The sequence below is a fragment of the Pelophylax lessonae genome (assembly GCF_965119305.1).
Source record: "Pelophylax lessonae genome assembly, chromosome: 5".
NCBI classification, from domain to species: Eukaryota; Metazoa; Chordata; class Amphibia; order Anura; family Ranidae; genus Pelophylax; species Pelophylax lessonae.
In genome coordinates, this window is record NC_138772.1 from 544,579,374 (window position 1) to 544,596,361 (window position 16,988).

At 50.3% G+C, this 16,988-nt stretch overlaps 1 protein-coding gene across 7 annotated transcripts in view; it reads right to left on the bottom strand.

Moving 5' to 3' along the window:
- Positions 1 to 16,988, bottom strand: part of PLEC (plectin) — a 392,819-nt gene that overhangs the window by 250,849 nt on the left and 124,982 nt on the right. For 2 of the 7 annotated variants that reach the window (XM_082257382.1, XM_082257380.1), the window contains exon 1: positions 12,326 to 12,386. The exons of the other annotated variants lie outside the window; for them this stretch is intronic. In XM_082257382.1, the coding sequence (XP_082113508.1) occupies positions 12,326 to 12,371 (46 nt within the window). In that variant the 5' untranslated portion in view covers positions 12,372 to 12,386. Of the gene's footprint in view, positions 1 to 12,325; positions 12,387 to 16,988 lie in introns of those variants that run through there. 7 annotated transcript variants of the gene reach the window in all.

The window sequence follows — 16,988 nt, forward strand, 5'->3', positions numbered from 1 at the left end:
TCCCTGAACCTCTCCGCTCACCAAGGAAACTGGACACTAATCCGGAGCCCCGCCGGCCCGCCATTGTCTCCCCCTGGCCCGGCTCCAGGGACATCTCCAACCAGAAAAGCCGAAAGTTAAAACAGACACATCGGGGAAAAGTCTGGGGAGAAGGCGAAGGAGGGCGCGACCGGAGTTCACACCCGGTGAAATCCCAACATGCATGTGTCCGGCCTTGGGGTCATCTGTCCACATGGGGCATCAAAGGAGCCTTCCACAAGGACCACCATCCAAAGCCCTGGCATGGGACGGGAATCCGAATATTTATGTAATTTTGTTGAGTGTTTACCGCCATAGGGTGAGAAAACTTTTTCAATCTGACCACCTCTTTAGTCTTGCACAGTTGTAGCGGCTCCTCTCCTGGACTGAAACGGCCTCCTCTGATATCACTGCACACTGTGAGCTTCTCACAATGTGCATTAGACGCTGCAGCAAGTCAGATCGAGCCCCGCCTCATTTCCTGGCTGGAGGACATCCAACATCATCTAGCTCTTTCCTCTTTCCTCTTTCCTCCCCAGTCTGACTGTGCCTGACCCGCCCCTTTTATACATTGGATATCAGTTCTTTCAAATTATTGAGGCTCAGCATCACAAGTAGGCGGTAACTGCATGCTAGGAACACCAGCTCTCCAGTGATCCACCGATCAATGGCATTTCAGTATTCGCATAACTCCTCCCAACAGCCAGCCCACTGCTTGCAACAGGACTGAGGGCTCTGAAAAGGAGTAATGAGGCCGGGTGCCGTGAGGTTTTCAGGAAGCTACCTTGCCAAGCCCCTCCCACCAGCCATGATCTGTCTGCATTGCATAGAGAAGCGCAGAGATCCAGTGATGACATCAGAGAGCTGAGAAGCGTGTTATAGGGTGAGCGACAAGTGCGTGGTTGCGCTTAGCGTTCTCTGTGGAACACAGGCCACCCTGCCACAGTGATGACCTCAGAAAAGCAGAAGCACAGAGACCCACCAATGACATCAGAGAAGCACAGAGACCCACCAATGACATCAGAGAAGCTTAGAGATCCAGCAATGACATCAGAGAAGCTTAGAGATCCAGCAATGACATCAGAGAAGCACAGAGACCCAACAAAGACATCAGAGAAGCACAGAGACCCAGCGATGACATCAGAGAAGCACAGAGACCCAGCGATGACATCAGAGAAGCACAGAGACCCAGCGATGACATCAGAGAAGCACAGAGACCCAGCGATGACATCAGAGAAGCACAGAGACCTAACAAAGACATCAGAGAAGCACAGAGACCTAACAAAGACATCAGAGAAGCACAGAGACCCGGCGAGGACCCTCAGAGAAGCACAGAGACCCAGCGATGACATCAGAGAAGCACAGAGACCCAGCGATGACATCAGAGAAGCACAGAGACCTAACAAAGACATCAGAGAAGCACAGAGACCCGGCGAGGACCCTCAGAGAAGCACAGAGACCCAGCGATGACATCAGAGAAGCACAGAGACCCGGCGAGGACCTCAGAGAAGCACAGAGACCCGGCGAGGACCCTCAGAGAAGCACAGAGACCCGGCGAGGACCTCAGAGAAGCACAGAGACCCGGCGAGGACCTCAGAGAAGCACAGAGACCCGGCGAGGACCTCAGAGAAGCACAGAGACCCGGCGAGGACCTCAGAGAAGCACAGAGACCCGGCGAGGAGGACCTCAGAGAAGCACAGAGACCCGGCGAGGAGGAACTCAGAGAAGCACAGAGACCCGGCGAGGAGGAACTCAGAGAAGCACAGAGACCCGGCGAGGACCCTCAGAGAAGCACAGAGACCCGGCGAGGACCCTCAGAGAAGCACAGAGACCCAGCAATGACATCAGAATAAAGCACAGAGACCTAGCGATGACCGCAGAGAAGCACAGAGACCCGGCGAGGACCCTCAGAGAAGCACAGAGACCCGGCGAGGACCCTCAGAGAAGCACAGAGACCCAGCAATGACATCAGAATAAAGCACAGAGACCTAGTGATGACCGCAGAGAAGCACAGAGACCCGGCGAGGACCCTCAGAGAAGCAGAGACCTGGCGAGGACCAAAGAGAAGCACAGAGACCCAGCAATGACATCAGAATAAAGCACAGAGACCTAGCGATGACCGCAGAGAAGCACAGAGACCCGGCGAGGACCTCAGAGAAGCACAGAGACCCAGCGAGGACCTCAGAGAAGCACAGAGACCCACCGATGACATCAAAGAAGCTTAGAGACCCAGCAATGACCTCAGAGAAGCACAGAGACCCAGCGATGACATCAAAGAAGCACAGAGACCCAGTGATGACATCAGAGAAGCATAGAGACCCAGTGATGACATCAGAGAAGCACAGAGACCCAGTGATGACATCAGAGAGCTGAGAGACACCTGTTATAGGGTGAGCGTCAAGCACGTGGTTGCCCTCAGCGTTCTCTGTGCAACACTGGCCACACCCATTACAGTCACTTTTCAGTCCAATGCCAATTTATCATTATTTTTTCCAGTGATTTGACCACAATAGGGCTCCTCCCTCCTCTGACTCCATACTGAACACTGGGCTTGTGATGGTGGATGCGGCACTAAGCTGAACGCGGCGTCCTGACACCGGAGAGACACTGTAAAAATATCATTATTAATAATTGATGAGTCCAATGTCAGCCGTGTGCGGTCAGATGAGAGATACCCAGCATGCCTTGCAGCTTCGCCATGTGTCCTCTGCAATGCAGCCTCTATGTGTCATTCCGACGTCTGAGCCAATCAGGAGAGAGCGGCGCAAATGGAGATTACATCATGAGTGCAGATGGGGTCACCCCAGACTTTACCGAAATCAATGAGATTATACAGGAGTGACCTCACCGCTCTCCAGATATACGGTATATTACAGAGGAGTGACCTCATCGCTCTCCAGATATACAATAGAGGAGTGACCTCACCGCTCTCCAGATATACGGTATATTATAGAGGAGTGACATCACTGCTCTCCAGATATACAGTATATTATAGAGAAGTGACCTCACCGCTCTCCAGATATACGGTATATTATAGAGGAGTGACATCACTGCTCTCCAGATATACAGTATATCAGAGGAGTGACCTCACCGCTCTCCAGATATAAGATATATTATAGAGAAGTGATATCACTGCCCTCCAGATATACAGTATATCATAGAGGAGTGACATCACTCTCCAGATATAAGATATACTACAGAGAAGTGACATCACCACTCTCCAGATATACAGTATAATATCGAGGAGTGACCTCACCGCCCTCCAGATATACAGTATAATATCGAGGAGTGACATCACCACTCTCCAGATATAAGATATATTATAGAGAAGAGACCTCACCGCTCTCCATATATAAGATATATAATACAGGAGTGACATCACCGCTTTCCGTATATCCATATTCAAGATTTATTATAGAGGGACATCACCACTCTCCAGATATATTATACAGGAGTGACATCACTGCTCCCTAGATAGAAGTTATATTATACAGGTGTGACATCCCCAGATATAAAAGATTATACAGTGATGACATCACAGCTTCTATAAACACACCCACACTGTACGTCTCCTATATAGATTGTATGGTATGTGGGGTATCTGTGTTTGCAGTTGTGGCTCCGATATCTCTCCATTATACTCCTATCTCCTGTACATATTATATCTGTACACAATATTTTACATATTATTCTGGGATGGCAGACCCGGCCCACCAGAGAATTGGGTCACAGGTGAAATGCAACAATAAAGAGCAGCCAGGCGTCCGCCATGTTTAGTGCTGCTGGAGAGAGGAGAACCGCTGACATGCTGGGGTGGGGAGCCAGCAGACTGCTATCTGTCAATCTGTCAGCTAGATGATGCCCAGCCAGTGACAGCAAGGCCAGCAGCCAGTGACAGCAGGCAGTGACAGCAAGGCCAGCAGCCACCGACAGCCAGCAGCCACCGACAGCAAGGCCGCCAGCAACCACCGACAGCAAGGCCGCCAGCAACCACCAACAGCAAGGCCGCCAGCAACCACCAACAGCAAGGCAGCCAGCCAGCAGCCACCGACAGCAAGGCAGCCAGCCAGCAGCCACCGACAGCAAGGCAGCCAGCCAGCAGCCACCGACAGCAAGGCAGCCAGCCAGCAGCCACCGACAGCAAGGCCGCCAGCCACCGACAGCAAGGCCAGCAGCCACCGACAGCAAGGCCAGCAGCCACCGACAGCAAGGCCAGCAGCCAGGGAGCTCATTGGATGGCAGCCCATGTTAGAGACTATTAGCAGTGAAGCTGTCAGTGGCAGTTAATCCTTCAGTTAGAAGTCATTGGAAGTGAAGCCATTGGTTAGCAATTAGTGGCAGTGAAGCTGTCAGTTTGCACCAACAGTGAAGCAGATGACATTCTTTCCCATGTCTGTGAGGATTCTGAAGGGGGGGGGGCAGTTGCCCCTGTGGAAGGCAGACCAGCCTCTGCAGTAGTAGGGCAGCTGTCAGTCACTCACTGCCAGTTGTTATCCATCTGCAGGAGAACAATCAGTCATTTCCTAGGGGCTCAGCAGTGATTAGTCACTTAGTGTCGTCTACCCCCCCCCATCATCCAGGGGCCTCTGTGCCTGTATGCCGGAGTCGGTCCTATGGAGGGGTCATTCATAGTAAAGCCATATGACTGGAGGGAAATAAACATGGATCATCTATGGAAGGGACTCCCATGTGACACCAGCCAGGGGTGTGTCAGACTTCATCCCTGATCCTGGCGGGGCCCCAGGTGTGACAGGTGAGGCTCTCTTACCTTGATATATAGATAACATTGCCGACCCCCTTCTCTATGTCGGTCCTCGTGGACACCAGACTGTCACCTTCACTTCCACACACAGCCAAACACTCCACTCCCACAATGCACTGGGAGGAGCCCGGCTTTTATATATGTGGACTTTGAGTTAATCCGTCTACCTGAGGCTCCTCCAGGAACTGTAGTCTATTGTCCCAAAGAAGGAACGGTGGACACAGCTCACCTGTATAATGCTGTATACCCGTGTATTGTACCTGGGCACAGCTCACCTGTATAATGCTGTATACCCGTGTATTGTACCTGGGCACAGCTCACCTGTATACCTGTGTATTGTACCTGGGCACAGCTCACCTGTATAATGCTGTATACCCCTGTACTGTACCTGGGCACAGCTCACCTGTATAATGTACCTGCACAATATACCTGTGTACTGTTCAATACTGTACCTGGGCACAGATCACCTACACAATATACCAGTGTACTGTTCAATACTGTACATGGACAATACTGTATACCTATATACTGTACCTGGGCACAGCTCACCTGCACAATATACCAGTCTACTGTACTGCACAGCTTACCTGCACAATATACCAATCTACCGTACCTGGGCACAATATACCAGTCTACCGTACCTAGGCACAGCTCACTTGCACAATATACCAATCTACTGTACCTGGGCACAATATAACAGTCTACTGTACCTGGGCACAGCTCACCTGCACAATATACCAGTCTACCATACCTGGGCACAATATACCAGTCTACTGTACCTAGGCACAGTTCACCTGCACAATATACCAATCTACTGTACCTGGGCACAGCTCACCTGCACAATATACCAATCTACTGTACCTGGGCACAGCTCATCTGCACAATATACCAGTCTACAGTACCTGGGCACAGCTTACCTGCACAATATACCAGTCTACCGTACCTGGGCACAATATACCAGTCTACCGTACCTGGGCACAGCTCACTTGCACAATATACTAATCTACTGTACCTGGGAACAATATACCAGTCTACTGTACCTGGGCACAGCTCACCTGCACAATATACCAGTCTACCGTACCTGGGCACAGCTCACCTGCACAATATACCAGTCTACCATACCTGGGCCCAATATACCAGTCTACTGTACCTGGACACAGCTCACCTGCACAATATACCAATCTACTGTACCTGAGCACAGCTCACATGCACAATATACCAGTCTACTGTACCTAGGCACAGCTCACCTGCGCAATATACCAATCTACTGTACCTGGGTACAACATACCAGTCTACTGTGCCTGGGCATAGCTCACTTGTACAACATACGTGTACTGTGCCTGGGCACAGCTCACTTGTACAACATATGTGTACTGTACCTGGGCACATCTCACCTGCACAATATGCCAATCTACTGTACCTGGGCACAGCTCACCTGCACAATATACCAATCTATTTACCTGGGTACAATATACCAGGCTACTGTACCTGGGCACAGCTCACCTGCACAACATACAAAGTCTACTGTACCTGGGCACAGCTCACCTGCACAACATACCAATCAACTGTACCTTGGCATAGCTCACTTGTACAATATAACAGTCTACTGTACCTGGGCACAGCTCACTTGTACAATATACCAGTGTAGTGTACCTGGGCGCAGCCCACTTGTACAATATACCAGTGTAGTGTACCTGGGCACAGCTCCCCTGTACAATAAACCTGTGTACTGTACCTGGACAGAAACCCTCAACTCACACCTGTGTACTGTACATGGGCACAGCTCACCTGTACACCAAGACTAAAACTCACCTATGCACAGTTTCTGGACAAAGCATCTGTATAGTGTGCCCGGGCACAATCTGATGCCTCACCTGTAAAACACACCTGTATACACTAACAACGAATCAAACCTCAACCTGTACAACGTACCTTAGCACAGACTGATTCTGTACCTGCAAGAGGGACCTGGGCACAGTCCTCACCTGTACAACCCCTGGATACAGAACACAGTCCAGATACCCTACAACTATTACACACCTGCAAACCATAACTGGACACAGTGTCTCACCTGGACAGCACAGTACACAGATATGGAATGAACACCTCACCTGTTCCCCTATCCTGACACCAGCACCCAACACCTCACCTGTTCCCCTATCCTGACACAAGGACCCAACTCCTCACCTGTTCCCCTATCCTGACACAAGGACCCAACACCTCACCTGTTCCCCTATCCTGACACAAGGACCCAACTCCTCACCTGTTCCCCTATCCTGACACCAGCACCCAACACCTCACCTGTTCCCCTATCCTGACAAGGACCCAACGCCTCACCTGTTCCCCTACCCTGGCACTAACACCTCACCTGTACATTGGGATCCAGCACCTGACCTGTACTATATGACCTCAACTGCATACCAAGATGAAGCCTGGGCAACATACACATACAAATGTACCCAGGACCAAAAGGAAATCCCACGTGTATGCGGTGCTAGGACAAAAATTTAACACCTGTAGGACCCCCCCGCCCCCACACACCAACCAATCTTCCATCTTACGCAAAGACATTACTTGAAGATTATCACAGCACATCACATAAAAGATATAACCCAAGGCGAGAGAACTTTCATCCAGCTGTCAGAACTTCTCCGCCTGCATCTGATATTCCTCATAAATCTCACATTTCAGGCTCACTGCCGATCGGAAGTAATCAATCTTCTCTATAAATACCGAGTGGTGCAAGTGTGCCGGGTGCCGCAACCACAGAGATTCCAATCAGATTTGAGCAGACTCGGCTGAATTGTGATTGGCTACTCTCCATTATTGCATATCACCACTTAGCGGATCATAAAAGAGAACCTGTTAATGTGTCACTTTTCTAAGTATCAAACGTTTTGTACCATTCATATATCAATCGATTGGTGACTGGAGGGAGATCAGCGTTACACTGCAATCCCTCAGCCACCCTGCTTAACAATAAATCAGCCACATAGGCATTGCATTGTATTCGAGGCTCCATTCACACTTGTGCAACTTGTCATGTGACTTTTGACACAAAGTCGCAGCCCATGTATTTCAAGGGAAGTTGTTCAAAATATGCGACCTCAAGTCGCAGCAACTGCTCTACTTTGAGTCATTGCTGCCTCCACCGCTGGGGGTTATTGCTGCCTCCACCGGTGCCACTGCTGAGGGGGGGGGGGGGGGGGTTATTGCTGCCTCCGCCACCACTGGGGGTTATTGCTGCCTACGCCGACACCGCTGCTGAGGAGGGGTAGAGGGTTACTGCTGCCACCGCTGGGGGTTCGTGCTGCCTCCGCCGGCACCGCTGCTGGGGGAGGGGGGGGATGTATTGCTGCCACTGCAGGGAGTTTATTGTTGCCTCCGCCACCGCTGGGGGTTATTGCTGCCTCCGCCACTGCTGGGGGTTATTGCTGCCTCCGCCACCGCTGGGGGTTATTGCTGCCTCCGCCACCGCTGGGGGTTATTGCTGCCTCCGCCACCTCATGGGGCAGACCTGACCCCCAGGCTTGCATTGCTAGAAGAGCAGTAAAGTACAATCGCTGTGCAGCACTATGGAGCACGGAGCACAGCTTGCAGATGAGTTATTGCTGACTCCGCCTGCAACGCTGCTGGGGGCGAGGGGAGGGTTATTGCTGCCTCCACTGGCGCCACCGCTGCTGGGGGGGGGGTTATCGCTGCCTCTGCCGGCACCGCTAGGGGTTATAGCTACCTCTGCCAGCACCGCTGCTGGGGGGGGGGGGGGGGGGGCAAGGGTCATTGCTGCCTCCACCGCTGGGGGTTATTGCTGCCTCCGCCACTGCTGCTGGGGGGGGGGGGGCAAGGGTCATTGCTGCCTCTACCGACACCGCTGCTGAGGGAGGGTAGAGGGTTACTGCTGCCACCGCTGGAGGTTATTGCTGCCTCCGCCACCGCTGGGGGTTATTGCTGCCACCGCCACCACTGCTGGGGGGGGCAAGGGTCATTGTTGCCTCCACCGCTGGGGGTTGTTGCTGCCTCCACCGACACCGCTGCTGAGGGAGGGTAGAGGGTTACTGCTGCCACCGCTGGGGGTTATTGCTGCCTCCGCTGCTGGGGGGGGGGCAAGGGTCATTGCTGCCTCCACCGGCGCCGCTGCTGAGGGGGGTTATTGCTGTCTCCGCCACCGCTGGGGGTTATGGCTGCCTCCGCCGACACCGCTGCTGAGGGGGGGCTGGGGGTTATTGCTGCCTCCGCCACCGCTGGGGGTTAGTGCCGCCTCCGCTGAGGGGGGGGGGGGGATTTATTGCTGCCTCCACCACCGCTGGGGGTTATCATGGTGTTCATTGACTCTCATGCCCCATACACACGTGCAGATTATCTGCAGACTTTTGTCTGCAGACTTACCTTTTCTATGTAGTGCAAGGGCCTGCCGGATTGCATACAAATTGAAAGTGTTTAGGTTTGACCTCATATTATATGGTTTTGGTAAGTCTGCAGACAAAAGTCTGCAGATAATCTGCACGTGTGTATGGGGCATAATGCTGGAGGTTATTACTGCCTCTACTGACCAAAGTTGGAGTTTATTATTGCACTCTCTGACACCGATGCTGGGGGTACTTTTTACATCCACTGACACCAATGCTGGGGGTTAATATTGTGTCTATTAACCCCAACAATGGGGTAAATTTACTTTATTTTCAGTGTTTGTTGCAAATACAGGACTAACATTTTCAGGCAGGAGGTGCGTTACATACAGCACACTCAATCACTACAAGGGAAGAAACTGCCCCTCCACTGTGCCGCCCTCCGAAGCCCTCTAGTTTCATGTTGACGGTGCCGCCCTCCGAAGCCCTCTAGTTTCATGTTGACCAGCACTGGTCTAATCTCTGATGGGGACAATCAGACACATCATCTCCCTGTCTGGGCACTCCGCATTGTAATGCTGCAGCGTAGACAGCTGAGTCAGCGAGCGGCATGGCATGGAGGGACGCTGGGCACTCACAGCAGAGATCAGACAGCCAACTCTGACGGGAACTGAAATCTGCCATAGAATTGTAGAAGAGCTCCCGGCCTGAGCTGATCCTTCTATGACAGCAAATCGAATTACTAGCCACCAGTGTGAGGTCTCTTCTGTTATCAGCCATCTGAGGCCAACAAAGGCATAGAACAGTCCCCGGTACTGCAGATGTTCCATATTCCATCAGGACTGACACAGGTCATGTTTTCCAGATCTCTTCATTGACATATGACCAGCCATGAAAACTGTACACAGCTCTGCCTGTACCTGGGTGCCCTGTAAACATGTCCTACCCATGGATCGGAGTCAGGAAAACCGATCACAGCACAGGAAGTCAGATATGCGAGGAGAATGATATGTAGCCCTCCTTGGCTGTACATCTGAAAATGCTCGATGCCTGGCTGTGTGGCTCCAGCACTCCGAGTCACTGGACAAGAACAAGCCGGGAGCTCAGGAAAAAAAGCATAAGGAAGAGCTCATAATTGAATTCCAGGGATAGCCATGATGTCAGCCAGGCAGCCAGCATTTTCAGCAATGACAAAACAACATCACTTCTTCAGTGTAGGGATCCTTTAGGGGCCATTTACATTTCTGTGGTGTGTTATTGTGAATGTTTACCGCACATTGTGTTATTGAAGAGAATTCACTGTCCATGCACCAAGACATCAGAAATAATAATAATAATAAATAATAATAATAATCTACAACAAAACAATTAAAAAAACACAAAACAAATAAAAAAACAAACAAATAAAATACAAAAATCACAACAAAAACAAATCAAAGCAAAATAAAAACAAAAAAAAAACAGAAATTGAAAAAACAAATAAAAAAAATACAAACACAAAACAAAATTAGAAAAAAAAAAAACACAGAAATAAAAAAAATACAGAGAAAAAAAAACACAACAAAACAAATAAAAAAATAATTAAAAACTAATTAGAAAAAAAAAAAACACACAGAAATTGAAAATGACAAAACAAAAAAAAAAATCAAAAAAACACAAATTAGAAAAAAAAAAAAAAAAAAAAAAAAAAAAAAAACACAGAAATTAAACAACATAAAAATATAATAAAACAAGAAAAAAAAATACACAGAAATTAAAAAAAAAAAGATAGAAAAATACAAAAAAACACTAAATTAGAAAAAAAATATAGAAATAAAAAAAAAAAATGAATTAAATAAAAAATAGAATATAAAAAAAACAAAAAAAAAAAATCCCACACACAACAAAAAGAAAAATCGGACTTGTCACAAAATTTGCAACATAGCGCACTACGGTTCATTGCTATGCGTTGGGGAATTGGCACTGCGACGCATGCAATGTGCACATTACTGCAACCTGAAAGATATAAATGGGCCCTGAAATAGATTCAGATTTTACACAATCGGTAATGGATCCTCGGTCAGCAATACTCTGGTGGATGCGCAACGCAGACAGTTCTTATTTCAAGGAAACCTTCCCTGAAAGAAATGCTGAGGCTGCCGGTATTGACCTCTCATTCTGCAAATGCTAATTGCTTGGCTGTCCTACTAATCTTTTCACTTTGACAAGAGGAGTCGCTAAATCCTGAACAGATTTGTTGGCGGTCAGTGAACCAGAAAATATTTAATCTGGAGGTCCTGGGATTGGCCAATGGGCCGCCTTTCCCATAGAGCCGATTCCTTAAAGGGTGACAGCCCAGGAATATGAAATCCCAGGGTCCTCCTGAGTCACTTCCAGCCAAAGACCCCCAAATTCCCACACCAGAGAGCCACTTCCAGCCAAAGACCCCCAAATTCCTAAACCAGAGAGTCACTTCAAGCCAAAGACCCCCAAATTCCCACACCCGAGAGCCACTTCCAGTACAGACCCCCCCATTCCCACACCTGAGAGCCACTTCCAGGGGCAGACCCCCAAATTCCCACACCCAAGAGCCACTTCCAGGGGCAGACCCCCAAATTCCTAAACCAGAGAGTCACTTCCAGCCAAAGACCCCCAAATTCCCACACCCGAGAGCCATTTTCAGTTACAGAACCCCAAATCCCCATATCAGAGAGTCACTTCCACCTATGGACCCCTAAAGTTTTTGCTGCAAAGCGAACTCTAAAGAAACCCCCCCACAAATTAACATACGGGGGGGGGGATAGTGACCCCCAAGTTCCCATTAGGAGCCATTTCCAGGAACCCCCCCCAATTATTATAACAGTAGGCCAGCCAAGGAATGAGACCCCCAAAATTGTTATACTTCTGAAAGAATTCCAGGGACAGACCCCAAAAGTTATCACGTTTGGGAACCATTTTCCAGGGATGGACCCCCACATTCCCGTACAATACAAAGCTGAGCACATCGGAGGACAGACTGACACCCCGTCCTATAAACTGTCGCAGGAAGTCTGCAGTGCATCCAAAATACTGTTCCCCAGAAATCAGAATTGTATCTGCAGAGTTCTGGGAATGATGCAGGATGCTGCAATGCACAGCAGACCCATACGGATTAACCCTCTCCCTGCCAGCACAGGTGAAGGACTACAAATCCCAGCATGCACAGTGGGGGGTGACCTACCTTTCAGGGAGGTGATCTCATGCTGGATGGACCTGCAGGAATCCATGCTGCAGTGCTGAAGTCAGTCTGCTCTGTTCTCTCTGCAGATAGCAATGCTGGGAGGAGAGGAGAGGCTCCATTCATCAGTCACAATGCAGCACCACTGCCAGGGACAGCCACGCCCACATTAACCCTGCACTGCCCACTGATCAATCACACCCACATTAACCCTGCACTGCCCACTGATCAATCACACCCACATTAACCCTGCACTGCCCACTAATCACACCCACATTAACCCTGCACTGTCCACTGATCAATCACACCTACATTAACCCTGCACTGCCCACTGATCAATCACACCCACATTAACCCTGCACTGTCCACTAATCAATCACACCCACATTAACCCTGCACTGCCCACTGATCAATCACACCTACATTAACCCTGCACTGCCCACTGAGCAATCACATCCACATTAACCCTGCACTGCCCACTAATCACATCCACATTAACCCTGCACTGTCCACTGATCAATCACACCTACATTAACCCTGCACTGCCCACTGAGCAATCACATCCACATTAACCCTGGACTTCCCACTGATCAATCACACCCACATTAACCCTGCACTGCCCACTGATCAATCACACCCACATTAACCCTGCACTGCCCACTGATCAATCACACCAACATTAACCCTGCACTGCCCACTGACCAATCACACCCACATTAACCCTGGACTTCCCACTGATCAATCACATTGACATTAACCCTGCACTGCCCACTGATCACACCCACATTAACCCTGCACTACCCACTGATCAATCACACCCACATTAACCCTGCATTGCCTACTGAGCAATCACACCCACATTAACCCTGCACTGCCCACTGATCAATCACACCCACATTAACCCTGCACTGACCACTGATCAATCACATTAACATTAACCCTGCACTGCCCACTGATCAATCACACCCACATTAACCCTGGACTGCCCACTTACCAATCACATTAACATTAACCCTGGACTGCCCACTTACCAATCACACCCACATTAACCCTGCACTGCCCACTGACCAATCACACCCACATTAACCCTGGACTGCCCACTGATCAATCACACCCACATTAACCCTGCACTGCCCACTGATCACACCCACGTTAACCCTGCACTGCCCACTGATCACACCCACATTAACCCTGGACTGACCACTGATCAATCACACCCACATAACCCTGCACTGCCCACTGATCACACCCACATTAACCCTGGACTGACCACTGATCAGTCACACCCACATTAACCCTGCACTGCCCACTGATCACACCCACATTAACCCTGCACTGCCCACTGATCAATCACACCCACATTAACCCTGCACTGCCCACTGATCAATCACACCCACATTAACCCTGCACTGCCCACTGAACAATCACACCCACATTAACCCTGCACTGCCCATTGATCAATCACACCAACATTAACCCTGCACTGCCCACTCACATTAACCCTGCACCGCCCACTCAGACGAACAATAACCCTGCATTGCCCACTGAGCAATCACACCATTGACCCTGTACTGCCCAGACCAAACTTTGGGGGGGGGGGGGGGGTTCTGACTGTGGGGGTGCAATGTTGCATAGTGCAGTATGGTAAAAGCACAGAGTTGCAGGATTACATATATATCTGATTCATATTGTATTACATTGTATTGTACCTGTACTGTCTGGCCTCCTGTTGTAAAGCGCTGCACACACTGTTGGCGCATTATAAATCCTGTATTATAATATACACCATGGGGGGGGGGATGGGGGGATTATAGTTATTTGTAATAGAGATGAAGATTCCAGGGCACATGGTGCAGCCGCAGGATTTTATATGATACAGCATGGTATGTTTGCAGCAGGATCTGGTGGTGGGGGGGGGGGGGGGGTTGTTGTAGGATCTAGTAAAGTAATGGGATCTGTCTGGAGGTGCAGGATTCAGTGGTACAATACAGAATCTGATTGGAGGGGGCAGGGTAGTTCCTGGATCTGATGGGGTTGCAGGATCTTGAGGAAGGGGGGGGTGCAGAAACTGATATGGTTGCAGATGGAGAATCTAGTGGGATGGTAAGATGGATGTAATGATGTTGCAGTAGTAACTGGGCTTATGAGGGTAGATGCTGGATTGGGGGGAGGGGAAAGGGATTGCTGGATCTGATGGGGTAGCAGGCTACTATGAGAGGGTGTTAGATCTGCTGGGGGTGTTGCTGGGTCTTATGGGGTGGAATGATATGGTGAGGCGGTGTTGACCTGCTGTTGACCTGGAGGGCTGCTAGATTTAATCTGGTAAGGATGGGATTGCAGGATCAGGTGGTGATGAGGGGGCTGCTGGATCTGATGGGGTAGCAGATGCTAATGCAAGGGGTGCAAGATCTGCTGTGGGTTGCATACTGTGCTGAATCTGATAGGGTGGCAGGGTATGTGGTAGGGATTGGGGGGGGGGCAGGAACTATTGGGGGTTTGCTGGATCTGATGGGGTAGAAGGTGCTAATGCAAGAGGGTGCAAGATCTGCAGGGGGGGGGGGGCATACTGTGCTGAATTTGATAGAGTGGCAGGATATAGTGGTAATTGTAGGGATAGGGGGCAGGATCTTCTGGGGGTTCGCTGGATCTGATAGGGTAGCAGATGCTAATGCAAAGGGGTGCAAGATCTGCTGTCTGATGGGGTGGCTGGATATGAGGGTAGTAGTAGGGATGGGGGGGAGGGGCAGGATCTATTGGGGGTTTGCTGGATCTGATAGGGTAGCAGATGCTAATGCAAGAGGGTGCAAGATCTGCTGGGGGGCATACTGTGCTGAGTTTGATGGGGTGGCAGGATATGGTGGTAATGGTAGGGATGGGGGGCAGGATCTACTGCAGGGTTTGCTGGATCTCATGGGGTGTAGTGGTAGGGATGGGGGCAGGATCTATTGGGGGTTTGCTGGCTCTGATAGGGTAGCAGACACTAATGCAAGGGGGTGCAAGATCTGCTGTGGTGGTTGTGGGGGGCTGTGCTGAATCTGATGGGGCGGCAGGAAATGGTGGTAGAGGTGGGGGCAGGATCCATTGGGGGTTAGCTGGGTCTGATTGGGGTTGCAGAACTGAATGGGGCTAATGAAGGGGGAGGGGGAATGAAGGATCTAGTGGGTGATTTTCTGGATCTGATGGGGTTCAGAATCTGTTGTGGGGAAAGTGTGCTAGATTTGATGCAGGGGGTTACAGGATCTAGTGGGGGTGTGTAGGGTTTAGTGAGGGCATTGCTGGATCTGATAGGGTAGCAGATGCTAATGCAAAGGGGGGGGGGGGACCTGGGGGGCATACTGTGCTGAATCTGAAGGGGTGGCAAAATGTGGTGGTAGTAGTAGGGATGGGGGGAGGGCCAGGATCTATTGGGGTTTGCTTGATCTGATGGGGTAGCAGATGCTAATGCAAGAGGGTGCAAGATCTGCTGAGGGGAGGAGGGGGCATACTGTGCTTAATTTGATGGGGGGGGGTGAAGGATCTGGTGGGTGACGCGCTGGATCTGATGGGGTTGCAGAATCTGGTGTGGGGAAAGAGTGTTAGATTTGATGCAGGGGGTTACAGGATCTAGTGGGGGGTGTGTAGGGTTTAGTGAGGGCGTTGCTGGATCTGATGGAGTTGGAGGATCTGGATGGAGGGGGTCTACAGGATCTAGGAAGAAGGGGTGTGCTGGATCGGATGGGGTTGCAGGATCTAAATGGAGGAGGGGCGCCGGATCTGATGAGGCTGAAGCATCTGGTGAAAGGGGGGGTTGTAGGATCTGATGGGGTTGTGGAATCTGGTATGGGTGGTGCTGGATGTAATGGGGTTCATGGGGTTGCATATTCTATGTAGTGTGTTGGGGGGGGGGGGGTCAGGACATGTGGGATCTGATGGGGTTGCATGATCTAGTGGGCAGGAATAAGGTTGGGGTTGCATGCTCTAGTAGGTGGGGTGGGGGGTGCTAGATCTGATGGGGATAGGGGTGAGCTGAGTGTCAGTCTAAGAGCTGATAGTCTGCAGTATATTGGGGGGGGGGGGGCGGTCTGCAGGCTCAGTGTGCTCCCTGCTGTGTCATCCTGAGTCTCTGGCCTGTGCAGTGTCCTCAGAGCCCTCTGCAGGGTACAGTGCTGGCACTGAGCCCCTGACAGCTGCAATACTACACAGTGCTGGCACACATCTCACTATCATTACCTGTGATTGGTCCCCATGCAGAATATTCCGCAGAGCCTCTCCGCCAGACTGCAGGAACTCCGCCTGAAATATCTCATTTCTAAAAAGCTTAATTTACTGAGCACCGCCCCCTTCATATTACACCCCGCCCCCGAAATGTCCCCAATTCTATGGGGGAGGGAGGGGAGAGCATTTTTCTCTATATCACCAGATAAGGCTGTGCCCTTCATCATTTTCTCTATATCACCAGGTAAAGCTGTGCTCTTCATCCTTTTCTCCATAGCATCATGTAAAGCTGTGCCCCTCACCCTATCCTATTGCACCAAGCATATGTCCGAAACTCTTTTTGGATGTCATTGCTCAAAAATGTGACTTTTTATCCTGTAAGGCATCCTGACGAAAAAAACATTCACAGTGGTGGTAATGTGGGGTGTATTCCAGGCAGTGGGAATGTGGCGTGGGTACTAGGAATGTGGGG